Below are 20,625 nucleotides of genomic sequence, written 5' to 3' on the forward strand. Positions count from 1 at the left end.
TGTAATACCTTTATATATTATTAATAAGATACCGAATGAAAAACCAGGCGTCACTTCAAAAGACATATGGTTCAACTAAAGAGGATACTGAAGTTAATTTTCAACATATATTAGTAAATATAGCAGTTATTCCAACAAAAAAGTCATTAAAGAATATTAATATTGCATTTCCGATGAAACACCGAAATATTGGAATTCATTCGAATGATATTTTTACCACACAAAAGATTTTATTTATACGAGTTCAATGTTGATCGTACGCCGATACTTTGTCTTAACATTATGAAAAAAAAATAAAAATAGGGAATACAGTCTTGACATCCCTCACCAAATGCTCTTTCGATATGTCCGAGGTCTAGTTTCTCGCATGGTATTCTACCCCTTGTAGAAAAACATCAATTATACTATCGATTTTAATATTATGTGCAAAATGCAAGCCCAATAATTTATTTAGCGTTACCGAAATCAACAGTATATTTAGTTGTTATCGCACTACCGGACTCCGATACCTTTACGGTGGACGTCGATACTCTGCACCGAAATACTGGTGACCTGCGGTAGCAAATCTTCGTAAGTGAATAGATAGAAAGTAACGTGCCAGTCCTATTTCAAATTATACCCATGCAATTAATTTTTATTATATTAGTTCCATTATACTCGATGGAAGCATCTTCATATTTGAACGATTATTACGAAGTGTCTGTTGTCGAGTATTTTTGATCATTCATAGTATCTTACAGCAATGAATAACTTGAAAATACGAGTAGGCGTTGCTCGTTATCGCTTTGAAAACGTTTCAAGAGAAACGTAAATGTCGCTAATATTAAACAAATTAGCAAATTCACTGCTCTAATACACTTGTTGAATTTAGCTAATTGGACAAAGAAAAAAAAAATATAAATGAGAAAATATCGAATTGATTTGGAATTCTTTCTATTCCAAAAGAAATCCTTCGTGATTGTGTATTCGAGTACGACATGAATAAAAAAAATTAAAATAAATGAACGAATAGTTGTTCGCGTACCTAGTATATAATTTTAAGTAAAACAAAATGGCAAGTTGATTCACACATCTTTGAGAAATTTTTGAGAAAATTACGATTCTACGGCTCGATTGTATTTAGTCTAGTCAAACAGAAACGGTGGCGATACCTACACAGGCTGCTTCAGTAGCCTGGAAATTTCAAGATTTCATTTCTTTTAAGCGTTGAATTCGACGACGACAAACTCCCGATTTGATTGAAAATAAGAAATGGTTTAGAAAAAAATGCGTTACAGTATAAAACTTTTATACTGTAAGATTTTTGCAATCGTCAGTTTTCAAAACCAGAATAATATTGAGACTTGAAAATTGCTACCATATTGCAAATGATTTTGAACCCTTCGCAAACAAAATAGTTACTAATTCAGAATGTTAAAATCGTTGAAGAAAATATCTGATGATTATATCTGTAATATACTCTGTATTGTTGTGTGTGATTAAATCAAAATGCTTTCAAATTTTACCCTTCATTACAACCTGCTAATCGTGAAATTTTTATATATAATTTCAACTGTTGATCCTACGATGTTATCGAAGATATTTTTTGAATTCTTAATTAGTTCCAATTAGTGGGAAAAAGCTCCAGAAAATCGATACTTTTTGCAAAAAAGAAAAAAAAGAAAAAAATAAAGAAATAAACCCGAGCAATAATTATTTGGTAAAAAATTAAACGATTGTGATCAAGCTAATGTTAATTGTTTAGTCGTCATTGCAGGATTCCCTAGAACTTAATTGGTGCAAGAAGGATTCTCTATATGGACACCAAGCAGGATTGTTTTTTGGAAAAAATGATGATAATGGTAAAGGTAAAAAGTAATTTCTTCGATTTAATATTGTCTTGTTTTTATTTCTATAATTTGGCCACCACTTTAAATAGGAAAACCATTTAACAATTAATATTATCATTTCTCATTTCGAAATTAGTTTGTGCCCTGAATCATTTTACACACTCTATAACTACACAGATCATATTATTGTACAGATAACAAATATAATTGAGCAAAATATAACTGCCATTAGCGAGCTATAACAGATTATTCTAAGTCTTAATAAGACCGCAGGCGGAGATGACATAATCAACGTATCAAATGTCATATCTTATTGGAGTACATACATGGAATTTACAAGAGTGTATAAAAAATATTATTTATAAATCATCGTCACTCGACCAATTCTTAATCCTTGCGCGCTCGGTCCATCGCTGCTTGCTTTGCTCTCTTATTGGCCAAGTATATCGACCAGAAGAATCCGATCAGATTTACCACCAGCACACGTAGCTGTAAAAGTATGCAAAAGAAAAAAAAGAAAAAAAAAAAAAAAAAATAGAAAAAAATCAAAATGTATCAACAAATATATAAGGTGTTATAAATCATTAATTGTTACATAATTTCAATCTATAATTTACTAATTATCAGGATTGATATAAATTCATATCAATATGTAACGATTTTTGTTGCAACAGTCTATTAAGGGGGGGGGGGGGGGGGGGGGGGGGGGGGGGTTCGGCGTAAAAAAAACACTTTTTTGTGAATTTTTTTTGAAATTATGGATTGAACAAATTCATTGAAACCTTTTGTACATTATTAAGCATACTTTCAACGATATTCTGTAATTTTTTCATGCAGCAATATTGCAAAACAAGCCGGTGGCAGAGCTTGTCCCAGAACGTCTTAGAAAAAAAACCATCTGCGGTGTTCACTATATCTCGGTCGGAAATTAACTGAAATCAAAATCCATTAAGATTTTGTCAAAGTATTATCAAATCCTCCCCCCAACGTTCTACGATTATGTTTTTTTTCATTTAAAAATTTTTGGCGGCCATCTAAAGTGTAAACTGCTATTTTCCACGAAAAATTCCGCCATTTTGTGGGTGGGAAACCTCCTTAATGTTGAAAAAAAAATTTAAATAAACGTTGGGGGAAGGTATTTTATATGTAGAAAATGTGTACCAAGTTTCAAATGAATCGGTCAAGTAATTTGTAAATGGCAGTGAACACGGACTTTGAAAAAGTAGTTTTGAGAAAAACGCGTTTAAAGTTTATTGAGCTAAAAAAGTGAAGAAAAAAAGCTCTGTCACCGGTTGTTTTGCAATATTTCTACATGAAAAAATTGCAGAATATTGTTAAAAGTATGCTTAATAATGTACAAAAGGTTTCAATAAATTTGCTCAATCCGTACTTTCAAAAAAAATTCACAAAAAAAGTGTTTTTTTTTTTTTTTTAACGCTGAAACCCTTACCCCCTCCCTTAATATATTCCTTATTGACAAGATTTGAAAGTATGTACTTAAAATTATGAATCAATTTTTTTCGAGTCCATATTTTCTCTTTCATTACCATTGGTGGGACGAATGTGATGTTGATAAATTGGAACAGTGTTAAGTACTTCAAGTTTGCCGTCAGAACAGGCAAGTATAACTTCGCCAACTGAGAGTAGGATGTTTCGTGAGTTTTTCCCTGAAGAAAAGTTAATACATTTAGTTGTTACGCATTGCTATATCCTCGTGGTAAATATTCATCAAGCCTGGATTATTTACCTCAAATCGTGCGAGCATGTACAATGACAAGACCTGGAAACACGGTGTATACAAAAGTCTCTCTATCAGGAGAATCCCAAGCGAATGCTTTGTTAACTTGTGGACATGCTGGTAAAAGAAATGAGGCGCTGGACCGCCAAAAATGAAGCTAAAAAGAAAGAAAAACGAGATAATAATATGCTCGTAACATTTTTACAAAGGTTTACTAAAATGTATACGCCATTCTGTTCTGAACTACTTATTAGGATAAGTCGAAAACTCAGCTAAACACGATTAAAGAAGATTCATGCTAAAGTTTGCGGAAGTAAAATAGCGTTATCATTTTAATAGGGTTGAGAAATTGTACATTAAGGAGAAACCTTTCGGTTTGATATTGTTATAGGACAACAGAAAACATAGGAGACCTTTGAATACTGTAGTCACATTGTAACTAAGTGTACCCTTTGAAGCCCTCAAAATTTTGTTTAAGAATTTTCTTTCTATATCAGTCAGCTTTCAAAATATCTCGATGAATTATTTAAATATAAATAACCAGTATATTTTAATAATTTCTTTGGATAGAATGTATTCGCGATGCTCACACGGTGATTAAGTATCTGATTAACTGAAACGGACACTGTTGCAAGGAGTCTGGACAGAGAGTTCCAGGGTACACAACATTCCCATGTAGTACACTTTCTAAGATGCCGACTATCGTTTAGCTTTAGAAAAGTCAATTCAAAGTTAACAAAAACAATAAAACTTATTCAAGATCGATAAAAAGTTGAAAAAATGGTCAGAAACAAAATATCTTGGAATGAAATTTTTTTTGATACCTTATAAACCTTGAATAATTGGGACAGTAAATTTTTTCGTTCGATACATTTGTTGCAACAATGTTATAAACACCGATCTCATTGTTTTCTTGAATGCTACGAAATACGTGATTTTTAATTCAAGTTGCAAAGCATGTTGAATAAATTATTGTTGACTGGTTGTGTAGAGTTTGATACCATACAGCAAACTCAGTACAACGAAGCAGAAAAAAACTTGGATAAAGCACTCATTTTGGTAAATTCCAATCACATTTCAGATCTGAGAATTAAATAATCTCCAATTCCAATATATAATTACTGGAATTAAAAAATTGCTCTATTTAATGAAATGAAATTGTAATCATTGTTATCGGATAAAATATGCCTATTGCCCAAAGAATTTTAGCATTTTACCGCAACTCAATTGTTGATAACTATCGCAAGAAATATAAAGTATGCTCGTACCTTTTGATCATGAGCCAAATACTCTTCCACGTTTTTACGTTTGTACCTGATAAGATGGCTTAGCAAGAATACGGTTTTTTTTTAATAACTGCATTGCAATTGTTAAATTCAATCTCGTTTCTTATACCTGGCGACGGAGGGGAGGACAAAATATTGCTGATTTATAACGCGAGACTGAAATAATTTCTATTTTCTTAGTGTTAGAACACTCTGAACGGCCAACACACAAACACACACACACGCACACACAGTTTGTTAAAGTATCAAATCTGTCTCACCTTGACATATCTTTCAACTATTTTGATTCGTTTATGAATTCGAATATTTGAGATAATTTCAAATGAATATGTGACATTTTGGTATTCAACATATACAACATGGATTTGTTGGCGAGAACTGCTGAGAGTCGAGACTCCTTGTAGACCTCGTTACATTATAGACGCTGGCATTGGTAATGATCGTGAGCATCGCGAATAGTAATTAACTCTATCTGTAAAACAGTGTAAATTAAATTTCTCTTCTTCTTTTTTTGTTCTTATTTGAAGAAGTTTTCCAAGTTTTTGGTAAGTTAAACATTTTACGAATAGACGATATCAGAGTAAAAGCTTGTTTTAATCTTTTAATCTTTCCTACAGGTCCTTTGCTTGAGGGACTCATATATATCGATATGTATATACTAGACTGTATCAAAAAAATTGACTATTCTTTTTTTTTAATGTTGTACTGAAAATATTGTTCAAGATGACGAAAAAAAAATACCATGAAAATTTCAGATTTTAATATTGATATTTAGAGGTGCTTCGTCGCGATTTTCTACTTTCCATAAGAATAACATGGCAAAAATGGTTCTTGCTCCTTGCGATTTTTATAACTAGATAACGACGCGTCGAAAGAAAAAATTCATAAACACGTTTTTTTAGGAAATTGAACGTTCTACAAAAAAGTTTTCTTGTCATTTTACGATAAATCTACTCCTTCAAAAGTTATTTGAGGTCCTTTGTTGATGTTTGATCTCAAATAACTTTTGAAAGAATAGATTTATCGTAAAATGACAAGAAAACTTTTTTGTAGAACGTTCAATTTTCTACAAAAACGTGTTTATGAATTTACTGTAGGACGCGTCGTTATCTAGTTATAAAAATTGCAAGGAGCAAGAACCATTTTTGCCATGTTATTATTAAGGAAAGTAGAAAATCGCGACGAGGCACCTCTAAATATCAATATTAAAATCTGAAATTTTGATGGTATTTTTTTTTCGTCATCTTGAACAATATTTTCAGTACAACATTAAAAAAAAAAAAAAAAATAGTAAATTTTTTTGATACAGTCTAATATATACTTGAACGAAACGTTTTTCCAAATTTGCATTCATAAATGATGTCAAGCAACTTACCCGAATAATGCGAATGCAATTAGACTATCTTGATTGAGGTGCTTCCCTCCGGATAATTTCTGTGATACATAATTACCCAAAGTTGCAATGCAGCAACTGAAATGGAAAAGTACATACATACTATCTAATAATCTAAAACTCTTCAAGTAAACAAGTAATTCTGAGTTACGTAATACATCGTTGTCGGTACGACTCTTTTATCATTTTACATGATTTACTGGATTTTTCAGTAAGGTCTTACAGTAAAAATATATGCGTTGATTATAATATGAAAATTTTTTTTAAATATCTGGTAAGAACATCAAACAATTAACTTATACGAAAAATTTTCATTGACTTGATTGATTTATCACTTTCTTCTCGCAATATTGTATCATGAATATCAGAATATGACGAATCATTTTTTACCTCGTAAGAGCCTTCGTTTTCAGCGGAGTTGAATGAAGACTATAAAAATAAGCTCCAACCAGATCGTAAACAATGTCTACAGCTTTTGATACAGCCATTGTCACGAATTACCGCCGTTCCTTAGGGTTGATCTTAATTGATTTTCACTGATCTCTTCTTGCGGTACAGTGTCTCTGACCTCTATCGTCTCTAGTCTCTAGTGTTGTTATCTCTCGTTTTTTTATTTGCTCAATTGTGTACATACTTGACGACAATTATGCTGATTTTCAACTTATCGGTATTTTTAACTCAACTAAAGACTATGATTGAATAAACATGACGACGTGTGTTATCAGTTTTTACCTAGAAACCAGTACATTGTAAGACGTCTCTGATTTCTAACCTACATTTCCGCGCGTAGATAAAAGATGCGATCCGAAATTAGATTCAGGTGCATAGATCAGTAATCTCTTATCTCTTTTGCGCTGCCGAGTTTGTGATTAGCTCTGTCTCTGTCCTAGGGAGTTTTCAAAGTTCATTCAAACTCTGCTACACATCAGCTTTTAAGCGTATGTATAGACGAGGGATTAGATTGATGAGAATCGTTGGCAATACGTCGGTGACATTTAATTTAAATAGAAAACTGCGTTTTGACATTGACTAATATATTCAGTCAACAGCTAGCAACAGATTCGGACATCTGGGGATGAGCGCTTGCAGCAATCAGTCGGTAAAATCGTTTAACCAGATTCCAATTTCTTGTTGCTCTTCCTTAGTGGCATTTGCCGATCCACCTCCTTGTTGAGGTAAAATTTCATTTGCAATAAAAAGCAGCAGCAGTTTAATAAATTACTAGATGTTAACAACATGTGTCTAATAATTTGACGCAGTAGCAGCGTTACACATAAATTTGCTGTTCTGTTCGGATCATTGAACTCTATCGGATGAATGAACTTGAAGCATCAAATACCTGCGCTGGAAGTGCTAGTAACTTTTAGTGAATTGCTGCTGCTGCCCCTGAATCTTACCTTTAGTATTATTTCGTGATTGAAAAATCCAAGCCTGATTCAAGCACACTTCAACTTGTTTGCCTCCGTTGAAGCGCTCACGTCAAAAATGTTTGAACAACAATCGTGCGGCATGAAAGAGAAATCATTTTACAACACTGTTCAATGTCAAAGTTTTTCTTCCGATGGAAATTATTTATTAGCTGGGAATATATATGGCGATGTTTCTGTTTATGAGTAAGTACCACCGATTCATTTTTTAATTCAAGTATTCGATAATCCATGAACCTACTAGGTTAAGTCGTACGATTTTACAGCATGTTTATAGTGATTGTTTTTTATCTTACAAACTTGATTGTACGAATACGGTTGCAGTTGATGATGAGAAACATCGTCAACTTTTAAAATTGGAAAATTATTCATTAATAGGTTGTCTAAGGTACTGGGTCCCTATCATGGAGATGACTGTGATCCAAGAGGGCCGAATTATCAGTTCAATGCGTATACACAACAGCAAGTTCACAGCATTACAGCAACAGATAAATTTCTGATTACTGGAACGGTAGGAGAAATATCTGGATGGGACTGGAAAGTTGTGACTTCCAATAAAGTATCTAAAATTAAAGTTTCCTGGACGATTCAGATACCAACTGTTAAGTAAATATCTATTGCACAGTACGTTATCGAAGCTTTAATGTATTAACAAATTGATGGAACTAATTTCATTTGTTCATTTACATTCCACTTATTCTCAGCCGGTTTTATTTATCTTTTTTCATAATTTAAGGGATAGCTACGTTAAGCCGGATGTCAACTACATGCTAATTTCACACGAAGACAACGTACTACATGCTGGTTGTGGCGATAATAAGATATATACGTTCAGCTTAGAGGGTGGAACGTTACTCAGAACACTCGAAGGTCATGAGGATTTCATCCATGATCTTTCAATTTTGTAAGTTAAATTTATTAACACAGAAATACCTATGGATTACTCTATAATAAATAATACATTTAAATCATTTTGAATAGTCACAATCATTATCAAATGAAAGAATTGTTGCAAATATCAACAGGGGTAATCAGCTGGCATCTGCTAGTGAAGATGGGTCAGTAAGACTGTGGGACATGAGAACAAAGGAAAACACAAACGTCGTGAAGCCTTTCTTAGCAGACAAAGTAAACAGACCGGGGCTCGGCAAATGGATTGGAACCGTTGATTTTACGGAAGACTGGCTTGTAAGTTATTCTAGAAACTACAGTGAGAGCTTGAGAACTCATGGACACCTGTTGAAATTGTTACATTTTAAGGGAGTGTAGTTTCAGCTTATAAAATACTACGTGATAAAATATACTATACAGTACAACATGAAATTCATTGTATTAATCCTCAGCTCTGTGGAGGTGGTCCAAAGTTGGCTCTCTGGCATATGCGAACCATGGAAGTGGCTACGATATTTGACTTGCCTGATAAAGGTATTCACGTTGGATCTATTCACGAAGAGAGAATTATTGCTGGAGGAGCAATGCCGAACGTTCACCATCTCACCTACCAAGGAGAAGCGTTAGCCGAAGTTCCGACGTCGAGCAATACAATTTATTCTATCGTTCATCAAGAGAGTCCACAAAAATTATTGAGTATGGCCGGATCAAGCAATAATATTGACATTTGTACAAATTTCAGCTATAGAGAAATGGTACTGAAATTTGCTTGATATAACAAATTAAAACACCTTTATCAAGATACAAAACTGAAAACTCCTATTCTGCTGCAAGTCACTGCATAGCTCTACCTCCAGAACTTATCGAACTGTAGAGGCAACCAATAAAGTAATGTTACTTTTTACCATCCAAGATAATTTTGTTTAATTATTTTATTCATGTAAAATATACTCCGTTTTAGTAAAACAGACCTATTAAATTATTGATAATCCCCCCATGGGACTGACACAAGTTATCTTGCGACGCTTGTGAAGTTTCGGTACTCAATTAGGTGTACAAATAAAAAATTTCGAAAAATTTCATTCTTATCGTCAGATAGAATGTCGAAAAATGATTGACACGTAATTTTTTTTTTTTCAATTCAATGCTTATTAACAAAGATATAGCAATTAGAATTCCGCGTGACGTCATAATGTTATACATGTATTACATTGTAGTATATCTATATCTAGTAACATTGTGACGTCACGCGTCAATTTCAAACTGCTATATCTTTGTTACGGAACGTTAAATCGAAAAAAGAAAAAATACGTGTCAATTATTTTTCGACATTTGATCTGACGATACTAATGGAATTTTTCAATTACACACCTAATTATTTGACCTTTTTAAATATTTAAGACAAGAATTAGCATATTAATATTAAGTGGTTATTTGACCTTTTGCAATGATACATTTGTCATTAAATATTAATCGTATTTGTACTGCATTTGAAAGTTTTATTACATGGTATGTGACGTAAACAGAATCGAAGTCGCATTTTGTTTCGGACCGAAAACCAGGTTAGCTGTAAAGTGGAGGCATTTAAAGCATTTTACCATACATAAGTAGTTAGATTCGTATAGTTATACGGTGTTTTAATCGCTGAAATGGAGACTTTCCAGTGTGAAATGGAGACTTTCCAGTGAAGTTGCTTTCTGATTGGTCGGAATCGTTTTCGCCCGTGAAATTAGGCCTACGGCGATGCATTTCAGAACACATTTACATATACTACGCAGTGTTGAATGACGTAAGTATGATAGTGTAGTTAGAGCATTTTGCACCGTGGTTAGTTATGTATATGATAGATCTGGCTTCGAAAACTTCTTTTCCGATTTCCCACAATCCCGAGTAACGAATTGTATGTAGTAATACATACAACTAGAATTATTAACACAACAAATTTAAGGTGAGATTCAAGTATGAAACCAATCGTATGAAACACCTGAGTTCATAAGATGAAAAACGCGTCAGTTGGTTTTTTTTCATGAAATAGGGTTCAATTTCAAGCTGTGCATTCTCGCAAGGTGTTGCACGTTTCTTACCACAAAGATTTAATTCATTTATTACCTAAATTAATAGCCAGGGTTACGAATAGAGTGTTTGTATATACTTTTATAAGAATGGGGCTAATTACGTCACGCATTTATAACCTAACATGTCATTTGTGAATGTTACACACGTCAGCCTACATAACTTATTTAATACGATAAAATCCATCGTGAATTTAGTGTTAAATTTTCGCAACTTTTAATGCAAAAAATAATAAATATTAAATTGCACTTCACACGTTTTCTGTCTTATCTTCACAGATGGCTGAGAAACCCAAGTACTATGGAAAAAATCGTAGTATTGTACGCAGAATTGGATCGTTTCTACCGCTGAAGCCTCTCCCAAAAATCTACGTCAGCGTAACTGCTTTACATTCAATGAGCAATTCAATGATCATTGATGATGCAAACTCAAACGTTGCTGACACAAATGGATTTGGATTGGGAAGGTAATGCATTCTGTGAACTTATAATTTATTCTTAGACACGAATTAAGCATGTTGTTGTATTACAATTTCTGTATTCCAAAATTGTTAAGCTGAGTGGGAATATGGGAATAGGAGACGAATCGAAAAAGACAGTATTCAGATAAATAAAAAAAGACTGGGAAAGTGATTTCTGAATTTAAAACGTCAACACAATCTCATTGGATATTTTCAAAGCTATAAATTAAAGCTGAAAAATATTGTTCAGTGACAGCAGAGCAATGGAATGTTGACTTAGGGGGGGGGGTAAGGGTTTCAGCTTAAAAAAAAAAAACACTTTTTTTGTGAATTTTTTTTTAAATTATGGATTGAGCAAATTCATTGAAATCTTTTGTACATTATTGAGCATACTTTTAACAATATTCTGTAATTTTTTAATGCAGAAATGTTGCAAAACAAGCCGGTGACAGAGCTTGCTCCAGAACGTCTTAGAAAAAAAAACCATTTGCAGTGTTCACTATATCTCGGTCGGAAATTATCTGAAATCAAAATCCATTAAAATTTAGTCAAAGTATTATCAAATCCTCCCCCCAACGTTCTACGATTATGTTTTTTTTCATTTAAAAATTTTTGGTGGCCATCTCAAGTGTAAACTGCTATTTTCCACGAAAAATTCCGCCATTTTGTGGGTGGGAAACCCCCTTAATGTTGAAAAAAAAATTTTAACTAAACGTTGGGAGGAGGTATTTTATATGTAGACAATGTGTACCAAGTTTGGAATGAATCGGTCAAGTAGTTTGTAAATGACAGTGAACACGGACTTTGAAAAAGTAGTTTTGAGAAAAACGCGTTTAAAGTTTATTGAGCTAAAAAAGTGAAGAAAAAAAGCTCTGTCACCGGCTTGTTTTGCAATATTTCTACATGAAAAAATTACAGAATCTTGTTAAAAGTATGCTTAATAATGTACAAAAGGTTTCAATAAATTTGCTCAATCCATACTTTCAAAAAAAATTCACAAAAAAAGTGTATTTTTTTTTAGGCTGAAACCCTTACCCCCTGCCCCTTCAAGATTTTTGCTCAGATCGACTTAAAATTTTGAGAATATATTCTTGAAATGTTTAACAATAAGATAAGACAAAAAAAAATTCGATTTTTCGAAAGTTTAAACCCTTACCCTCCCTTAAGATCTGTTTTCAAATGTGGAACTTTCCAATATAGACATAAATTTATTTACATTACTATTTCAACGATATAAAACAACGAGTAGCTAAGATTTGAGTATTAGGTATTTTGCACAGTGACATATACATATCTATACTTTTTTCAAAATATCGTACACTCAAGTGACATTAAAGTTTGACTTTATGTCTGTCAAGTTATTTACTGACAGTGTTAACGGGGAAAACATTTTCAGCGGGCGATTATCTGGAAGTAAGCCAGACCTGTTAGAAACAATCAGCTTCGGTTCTGAAGTAAGATTGCTTGCCCTGGAACAGGAATTACAAGAAATGAGAGAGAAGATTGCAACAATCGTCCAACACATCAAAACACCAGATCGTAAATATAAGACTGTATTTAATAATATTACCTATATTTGATGTTATACTTCTTGAAAGTTTTATACACGTGTTATCTGCTGGTTATTACCTAATAATTTCAGCGTTAATTGATTGCTGTGGATCCTAAAAACAATTGAGCCTAATTATCCCGTGTATTCTGAATCATATATTTGCAAAGACTAATTGCGATAGCTCAATTAACATATTTGAAATCTATTGCAGCACCGTCCAACACGACCAGTGAGAATGCATATGCAAACGACCCACCCCGACCTCCTCCGCCACCACCACCACTTCCGCCACCAAGTACACCACACATAGCAAGAAGGGCCAGCTTGCAAGATCATACAACAAATGAATGGCATAAGCCACCCTTGAATAGCCAAAAATCAATGGGAGATATTCTAAAGGAAATGGACAAGGTCAAATTGAAGCCTATTGCAAGGTGAAAATCCCCTTTATTATTTGTAATCGACTATTCTTAGTGATAAGAATGACGCATTCCTACAGAAAGTCAGGTGAGATGTATTATCGTTGAAAGAAGTGAATCTCGCACGGTGTCACAACTCTTTTTTTGTTCCATGGTACTCAAGTTAGAGAAATGCGTCGTGACTTTTTGTACATATTAAATGTCGTCCAGATTGATATATGAAAGTATTGAAAACCAATTATATACGTTTCTTTTTACGATACATATTCACACTAGGGTGATTTTTTTTAAATGACTTCTTCTTTTTTTTTTTTTTTGTGTCCCCATTGAAAATTTTCTATATGTCGAAAAAAATTCCCTAAAGGTTATAGCCCTTAATATTAATATTAAGTACTCGCCCAGGGCGTGAAAAGATTTCCCATATAAAATACACGTGAATAGAAGCGTTATTTTTTTTCATATCTCTATAACTCAGGGGAATTTTATGATATCACATTGGTCTTGGTCGCAATTTACGTAGAATTGAACGATCTTCAAAAGTGTCTGAAACGTCGTGAGTCCAACTTACACTGGTGAGATGGTACAGGTCACTAAAGTTGATTTTTACCCAAAATTCTCCATTTTTCGCTGCTATCTCCGAAATGATCAACTTTACCAAAAAAATGTGAATAAAAACTTTGTTGGAAATTTAATTTTCTACAAAAAAAGGTCCTGTAGACCTGATTGCTCAGATTGATATTTCTTGAGATATCGAACTTTAACTTCTTGTCATATAAAATTTTTATGGTTTATCGAATCAAACGTTTTAAATTATTGATATTGCATTGGAATTTGATTTTTTTCGATTCGATTCGATCCATTCGATCTATTTCATTGGAATATCAGTAATTCAAAACGTTTGATTCAATAAACTATAATGTTTATTGGTTATATTAGATTAAAACGTTTAATTCAATAGAACATAAAAATTTTATACGTCAAGTAAGTTGAATTTCGATATCACAAGAAATATCAATCTGAGCATTTTGGTCTAACGGACCTTTCTTTTAGGAAATCAAATTTCCAACAAAGTTATTTTTTACATTTTTTTGGTACAGTTAATCATTTCGGAGATAACAACGAAAAAAGGAGAATCTTGGGTAAAAATCAACTTTAGTGCCCTGTACCACCTCACAAATGTAAGTTGCACTTACGCCGTTCTAAACACTTTTGAAGATCGTTCAATTCTGCGTAATTTGCGACCAAGACCAATGTGATATCATAAAATTCCGCTCAGTTGTAGAGATTTAAAAAGAAAAACGCTTCGATTCACGTTCATTTTATATGGGAAATCTTTTCACGCCCTGGGCGAGTACTTAATACTAATATTAAAAGCTATAACTTTTAGGGAATTATTTGTTCGACATATAGAACAAAATTTTCGATGGAGACTGAAAAAAAAAGAAATAGTCGTTCAAAAAAAATCACCCTAATACATGTAATTCTTGCAGGCTCAATTCTTAGAAATGAAAATCTCACTGTAATTTACTTCAGCCATTCGACTTCTTATTCTTTCAGTTTCTACTGCGGCTTTTATTATAGTACACTTTGCTCTTTTATATTGATAGCAATTTTGTTTCCTTAAATATTTAAGTGCGCAAAATTTAGTTTCAAACGAAATATTAAATAATGCGTCCTAAGATAAGGATTATGTTTGGAAGAAACTCTAAATTTTCGGTTTCTTCAAAGCGTATAAGTTCTTATTCAGCTCATGTAGCTAGAATAAATCTGTTGGCAAAATAGTTGCGGTCTACTCTGTTGTTCGATTATTAGCAATGAGTGTTCATATAATACAAAGATAGTTTATTACAGATCGCCAGGTGGAGGACCATTGAAGGTAAAGCGTGGAAATGCTCCTAACAATGATCTGCAAGAAATTTTGAGAAAGCGGTACAGCGCTGTACAAGCTGAATCTCCAGATAGTCGAAACTCATCCATCATCTCAGCTCACAACGATTCATTTACCCATTAAAAACTCCTGTGAAAATCAAATATTTAAATACGATATGATGAAGACTAGTGATTTTTTTTCATCCTCTATTCCAATTGAATTACAAATCGAAAATTTTTTACTTCATCGTGAAATAAGATTTTACCTTTTTGCAATCACATATCTTTTATTTGAAACGAAATTTATTACCCTATGTCGAATCTCTTTATCCGCCAAAGAGGGTGCTATTGATATTTTAATTTGAATGATTGAGTTGTCATTATGCGTGTAGTCATATTATAATATTACATACCTGTCAATAATTAAAGTTTTTGATAAATATAAATAATGTTGCATCATAAGTCTCGAAAGGAATCTGACTTTTAAATGTCTACAAGCAAAACGAAATGCCAGCTCATTTATCACCATTCCAGTTATGCACAACTGAGTTAAATTTTTTTTAAACACAAACCGTTACAACACAAAGTATTGAGGACATGTTCTCAAAGTTTTTATTAATTCGCCATGTAACCAGAAAAAAGTACGATTACACATAACGTAAATTTGTAATTCTACTCCATGACTACCCTGAAATTACTGTGAATAGAACTGTAATCTCAAGGATAATACGTACATATTCTGGGCTTGGTTAATTTTACGATCTATTATACATGTGTATAGATGTTCAGGTGTCATATACATACATATATACATGTGTAAATGTATATGTGTGTTTGTTAAATGGACCACCGGTGATAACATAGAAGGCTGGTTTTACTCATCTCACAATATGTAAGCGTATTTTGAGTCGTTGACTTGCAGTAGGTGATACATTTAAAAGTTAGTATTATCGAATGACGAAAGTTCAAAACTAAGAATTACCAACAACAACTTCACATTATGTGTTACTAGAAAATTATTAAATTTTTTAATAGCTCAAGTTTGTATGCTTTGAAAACACTCTTCTTTGAGTGAATCAAAATTCATTTTATTTTTAATGAATTGTAACTCGATCCCTACATCGATCTATAAAACTTCAGCCTGAAACACTAATTCTGAGATATGAAGCAGCTCGGGCCAGTGATTTGTGTGTAAATGTTGAATAAGATGGAATAACCAGTTATAGTTTAATTGCCTATATCGAGGTGTGGATTGAACTGTATCCTCCTCGAATAACTAACTACGTGACATACGCAAGACTACTCTTACAATATGTAGCTTCTGTATTACTTTTTTATCAGAAGAACATTTCAGTACTTGGCTTCGAAAATTGGAAATTTTATATCTTACTGAAAATTGTAATGATGCTACATGGCTCTAATTGCTGAATTCATTTAATAGTGTTTCAATGTTATCTGTGCGTAAATAGTAATGATCTTCCCACGTCAAAAATCGCTTACAAGAGACCGAAAAAAATTACCGTGTTTTGAATAAGCTAGCGTAAAAAAATCGTGCAATTTGATTTTACCCGTTTTAAATGAATAGGATGATTATCACCTTAGGTTGTCGAGACTGAATGCTATCATCGAATATGAATGTGGAAGCGTGTTTTATACCCGAGGCTTTGACGACGTAGAGAATAAAAGTTATTGTTACATAAATGATCTTATTTTTGACCGCAACACCCCATTCACACACCCTACTCCGTACTATATTTTATTAAATTTATATTCCTTAGCATATGCCAAAAGTACAGAAATGACGATGTGAATCATCAGTTTTTCGGCTGCAACTTTTGATCCGTTGAGTGCAACGTATTCGAGTTACGCGGAATCAATTCTTCTAGCAAACTTATGTCCATGTAGTGCTCCGGAAAATTCGTGAGAGCATTATCGATATTCGTCGAAATTTTCGGCAAAGATCCGAAGGGGTTAGCCTTCCTTTTCTCTTGATTTACGGGGCCGAAAATTTTCCGTCTCGGAATAGATTCGTATGACCCTTTCTGGATTAATTGGACGCCCGGGAACTCAGAAAACATGGCGAAAGGAGCGTAAGACCAACTGCATAGAAATTGCGACGCAAAGATCAGCAGGAAAGAAATTCAAAAACGTTTTTCGTCTTTTGGTTGTAACTTTTAATCCGTCGCTTGCAGCGTATTAGGACTGCGCTTAATCGATTCCTCTCGCAAAATTACGTCGGAATAGTGCCTCGAAAAATTTATTGCAGCACTTTTCGGAATCGTCGAAATTTTCGCCAAAAATCCAAAGGGGTAAGCCTTACTTTTTTGGTCATTTTCGGAGCAGAAAATTTCGCGTCTCGAAATCGATTTGTATGACCATCTCTAGAGTAATTCGACCCTCAGGAACTCAGAAAACACCTTCAAAATAGCGTCAGAGCAGCAGCAGAGAAATGACGACGAAAATCATGAGTTTTTCGGCCGTAACTTTTAATCCATCGCTCGCAGCGTATTGGGACTGCGTGCAATCAACTGATCGCTTGAAATTACGTCGATATAGTGCATCAAAGAATTGCTTTGAGCATGTTTCAGGGTCGACAAATTTTTCGACGAGAATTCAAAAGGGTAGGAATTTCATTTTAGAGATAGGAGGCTGAGCTCTTGCCTCACCTAATTCTTTTACAGTAATGCTGAAGCGTTTTAACTAAGTATTAACAATTTAATTGGGATAATCAAGTTTAACTCTATATTCGCAATAGATATAGTTGCATGTATTTTATTTTTTGGTCTCTGTAACTACTTTTTTTTTTTTTATTTTTATATGAAGGTGAACAGAAAATAAGAATCCTACGTCCATAAAACTAATTGTTGATAACATGTCTGTAGAGCCTGAATAAAATCATGAATATAGAATCTATGACTTATCACTTACCTGTCCTCACTCCATGTCTCCAGAAATTTCCACAAAATTGTGTCTAGGTAACAGAGTGATGATAGCGTCATCGACAAGGGCCGTTTCGGTTTATTTTTAAGCCGCCTACTTAGAGGCAACCAATCTTACATACTTTGTAAGTGCCTTATTGTAGGCAACCAATCTTACGTAACTTGAGAGCGCCTAATTATAGGCAACTAATCCGTCGAATGATAGAGTGCCTAATTATAGGCAACCAATCTTACGTTACGGAGGAGTGCCTTATTATAGGCAACAATACTCATCAATGAAAGACTTCCTCGGCTCAGATGTGCTCCTGATACCAGAAGGAATTTTACGCCGAAATTTCTCCGATTCGCTTAATTCTAAGTGGCTGTAGCATGTAAGCAAGCGATCACATGCTCTCTCTAGCAAACAGGCATGCAATAAAGCACACAGTATCAACGTCGAAAGCAGTCAATCAATCAGTCCCTGTTTTTGGAAGAGCTCCTCGGCTCAGATGTTCTCCTGATACCAAGAGCAATTTTTGGCTGAAATTTCTCCGATTCGCTTAATTCTACGTATCTGTAGCATGTAAGGAAGCGATCACATGCCTTCTCAAGCAAGCAGGCATGCATTAAAGCACACAGTATCAACGTCGCAAGCAGTCAATCAATCAGTCCCTGTTTTTAGAAGAGCTCCTCGGCTCAGATGTTCTCCTGATACCAGGAGCAATTTTCGACTGAAATTTCTCCGATTCGCTTAATTCTACGTGGCTGTAGCATGTAAGCAAGCGATCACATGCCTTCTCAAGCAAGCAGGCATGCATTAAAGCACACAGTATCAACGTCGCAAGCAGTCAATCAATCAGTCCCTGTTTTTAGAAGAGCTCTTCGGCTCAGATGTTCTCCTGATACCAGGAACAATTTTCGGCTGAAATTTCTCCGATTCGCTTAATTCTAAGTGGCTGTAGCATGTAAGCAAGCGATCACATGCTCTCTCTAGCAAACAGGCATGCAATAAAGCACACAGTATCAACGTCGCAAGTAGTCAATCAATCAGTCCCTGTTTTTGAAAGAGCTCCTCGGCTCAGATGTTCTCCTGATACCAGGAGCAATTTTCGGCTGAAATTTCTCCGATTCGCATAATTCTACGTGGCTGTAGCATGTAAGCAAGCGATCACATGCTCTCTCTAGCAAACAGGCATGCAATCAAGCACACAGTATCAACGTCGCAAGCAGTCAATCGATCAGTCCCTGTTTTGAGAAGAGCTCCTCGGCTCAGATGTTCTCCTGATACCAGGAGCAATTTTCGACTGAAATTTCTCCGATTCGCTTAATTCTAAGTGGCTGTAGCATGTAAGCAAGCGATCACACGCTCTCTCTAGCAAACAGACATGCAATCAAGCACACAGTATCAACGTCGCAAGCAGTCAATCAATCAGTCCCTGTTTTTGGAAGAGCTCCTCGGCTCAGATGTTCTCCTGATACCAGGAGCAATTTTCGGCTGAAATTTCTCCGATTCGCTTAATTCTACGTGACTGTAGCATGTGAGCAAGCGATCACATGCTCTCTCTAGCAAACAGGCATGCAATAAAGCACACAGTATCAACGTCGCAAGCAGTCAATCAATCAGTCCCTGTTTTTGGAAGAGCTCCTCGTCTCAGATGTTCTCCTGATACCAGGAGCAATTTTCGGCTGAAATTTCAGCGATTCGCTTAATTCTACGTGGCTGTAGCACGTAAGCAAGCGATCACATGCTCTCTCCAGCAAACAGGCATGCAATCAAGCACACAGTATCAACGTCGCAAGCAGTCAATCAATCAGTCCCTGTTTTTGGAAGAGCTCCTCGGCTCAGATGTTCTCCTGATACCAGGAGCAATTTTCGGCTGAAATTTCTCCGATTCGCTTAATTCTACGTGACTGTAGCATGTGAGCAAGCGATCACATGCTCTCTCTAGCAAACAGGCATGCAATAAAGCACACAGTATCAACGTCGCAAGCAGTCAATCAATCAGTCCCTGTTTTGAGAAGAGCTCCTCGGCTCAGATGTTCTCCTGATACCAGGAGCAATTTTCGACTGAAATTTCTCCGATTCGCTAAATTCTAAGTGGCTGTAGCATGTAAGCAAGCGATCACACGCTCTCTCTAGCAAACAGGCATGCAATCAAGCACACAGTATCAACGTCGCAAGCAGTCAATCGATCAGTCCCTGTTTTTAGAAGAGCTCCTCGGTTCAGATGTTCTCCTGATACCAGGAGCAATTTTCGACTGAAATTTCTCCGATTCGCTTAATTCTAAGTGGCTGTAGCATGTAAGCAAGCGATCACACGCTCTCTCTAGCAAACAGACATGCAATCAAGCACACAGTATCAACGTCGCAAGCAGTCAATCAATCAGTCCCTGTTTTTGGAAGAGCTCCTCGGCTCAGATGTTCTCCTGATACCAGGAGCAATTTTCGGCTGAAATTTCTCCGATTCGCTTAATTCTACGTGACTGTAGCATGTGAGCAAGCGATCACATGCTCTCTCTAGCAAACAGGCATGCAATAAAGCACACAGTATCAACGTCGCAAGCAGTCAATCAATCAGTCCCTGTTTTTGGAAGAGCTCCTCGTCTCAGATGTTCTCCTGATACCAGGAGCAATTTTCGGCTGAAATTTCAGCGATTCGCTTAATTCTACGTGGCTGTAGCACGTAAGCAAGCGATCACATGCTCTCTCCAGCAAACAGGCATGCAATCAAGCACACAGTATCAACGTCGCAAGCAGTCAATCAATCAG

The 20,625-nt window shown here is 34.9% G+C and overlaps 3 protein-coding genes across 4 annotated transcripts; 2 read left to right on the forward strand and 1 right to left on the reverse strand.

Annotated features, from left to right (window-relative positions):
- Positions 1-1,884: 1,884 nt before the first annotated feature.
- LOC124414116 (PXMP2/4 family protein 3) lies at positions 1,885-7,005 on the reverse strand. Its single transcript, XM_046895037.1, has 5 exons — positions 6,637-7,005; positions 6,229-6,324; positions 3,577-3,724; positions 3,377-3,496; positions 1,885-2,318 (listed from the first exon to the last, which is right to left on the reverse strand). The coding sequence occupies exons 1-5, from the start codon at positions 6,732-6,734 to the stop codon at positions 2,217-2,219; spliced, it is 564 nt and encodes a 187-aa protein (XP_046750993.1). The 5' UTR covers positions 6,735-7,005; the 3' UTR covers positions 1,885-2,216.
- A 679-nt stretch (positions 7,006-7,684) lies between these two features.
- LOC124413979 (THO complex subunit 6) lies at positions 7,685-9,450 on the forward strand. Its single transcript, XM_046894811.1, has 5 exons — positions 7,685-7,859; positions 8,052-8,279; positions 8,410-8,577; positions 8,699-8,861; positions 9,017-9,450. The coding sequence occupies exons 1-5, from the start codon at positions 7,732-7,734 to the stop codon at positions 9,335-9,337; spliced, it is 1,008 nt and encodes a 335-aa protein (XP_046750767.1). The 5' UTR covers positions 7,685-7,731; the 3' UTR covers positions 9,338-9,450.
- An 887-nt stretch (positions 9,451-10,337) lies between these two features.
- Positions 10,338-16,278, forward strand: LOC124413980 (mitochondrial fission regulator 1-like). Of its 2 annotated transcripts, none has more exons than XM_046894813.1 (5): positions 10,338-10,391; positions 10,916-11,103; positions 12,494-12,636; positions 12,861-13,083; positions 14,920-16,278. In XM_046894813.1, the coding sequence occupies exons 2-5, from the start codon at positions 10,916-10,918 to the stop codon at positions 15,077-15,079; spliced, it is 714 nt and encodes a 237-aa protein (XP_046750769.1). In that variant the 5' UTR covers positions 10,338-10,391; the 3' UTR covers positions 15,080-16,278. The 2 variants fall into 2 exon arrangements, with proteins under 2 accessions (XP_046750769.1, XP_046750768.1); XM_046894812.1 differs by lacking the exon at positions 10,338-10,391 and adding an exon at positions 10,726-10,770.
- The last annotated feature ends 4,347 nt before the right edge of the window (positions 16,279-20,625 follow it).

The sequence above is a fragment of the Diprion similis genome, chromosome 13 (genome assembly GCF_021155765.1).
Source record: "Diprion similis isolate iyDipSimi1 chromosome 13, iyDipSimi1.1, whole genome shotgun sequence".
Lineage (NCBI taxonomy): Eukaryota > Metazoa > Arthropoda > Insecta > Hymenoptera > Diprionidae > Diprion > Diprion similis.

Coding starts and splice junctions, on each gene's coding strand:
- LOC124414116 (XM_046895037.1), bottom strand. CDS start 6,734: ATGGCTGTATCAAAAGCTGTAGACATTGTTTACGATCTGGTTGGAGCT. Junction 3,497..3,576: donor ACATGCTCGCACGATTTGAG/GTAAATAATCCA, acceptor ACTTTTCTTCAG/GGAAAAACTCACGAAACATC. Junction 2,319..3,376: donor TCACATTCGTCCCACCAATG/GTAATGAAAGAG, acceptor ATACTTTTACAG/CTACGTGTGCTGGTGGTAAA.
- LOC124413979 (XM_046894811.1), top strand. CDS start 7,732: ATGTTTGAACAACAATCGTGCGGCATGAAAGAGAAATCATTTTACAAC. Junction 8,578..8,698: donor ATCCATGATCTTTCAATTTT/GTAAGTTAAATT, acceptor AAATATCAACAG/GGGTAATCAGCTGGCATCTG. Junction 8,862..9,016: donor ATTTTACGGAAGACTGGCTT/GTAAGTTATTCT, acceptor ATTAATCCTCAG/CTCTGTGGAGGTGGTCCAAA.
- LOC124413980 (XM_046894812.1), top strand. Junction 11,104..12,493: donor AATGGATTTGGATTGGGAAG/GTAATGCATTCT, acceptor AAACATTTTCAG/CGGGCGATTATCTGGAAGTA. Junction 13,084..14,919: donor AAATTGAAGCCTATTGCAAG/GTGAAAATCCCC, acceptor AGTTTATTACAG/ATCGCCAGGTGGAGGACCAT.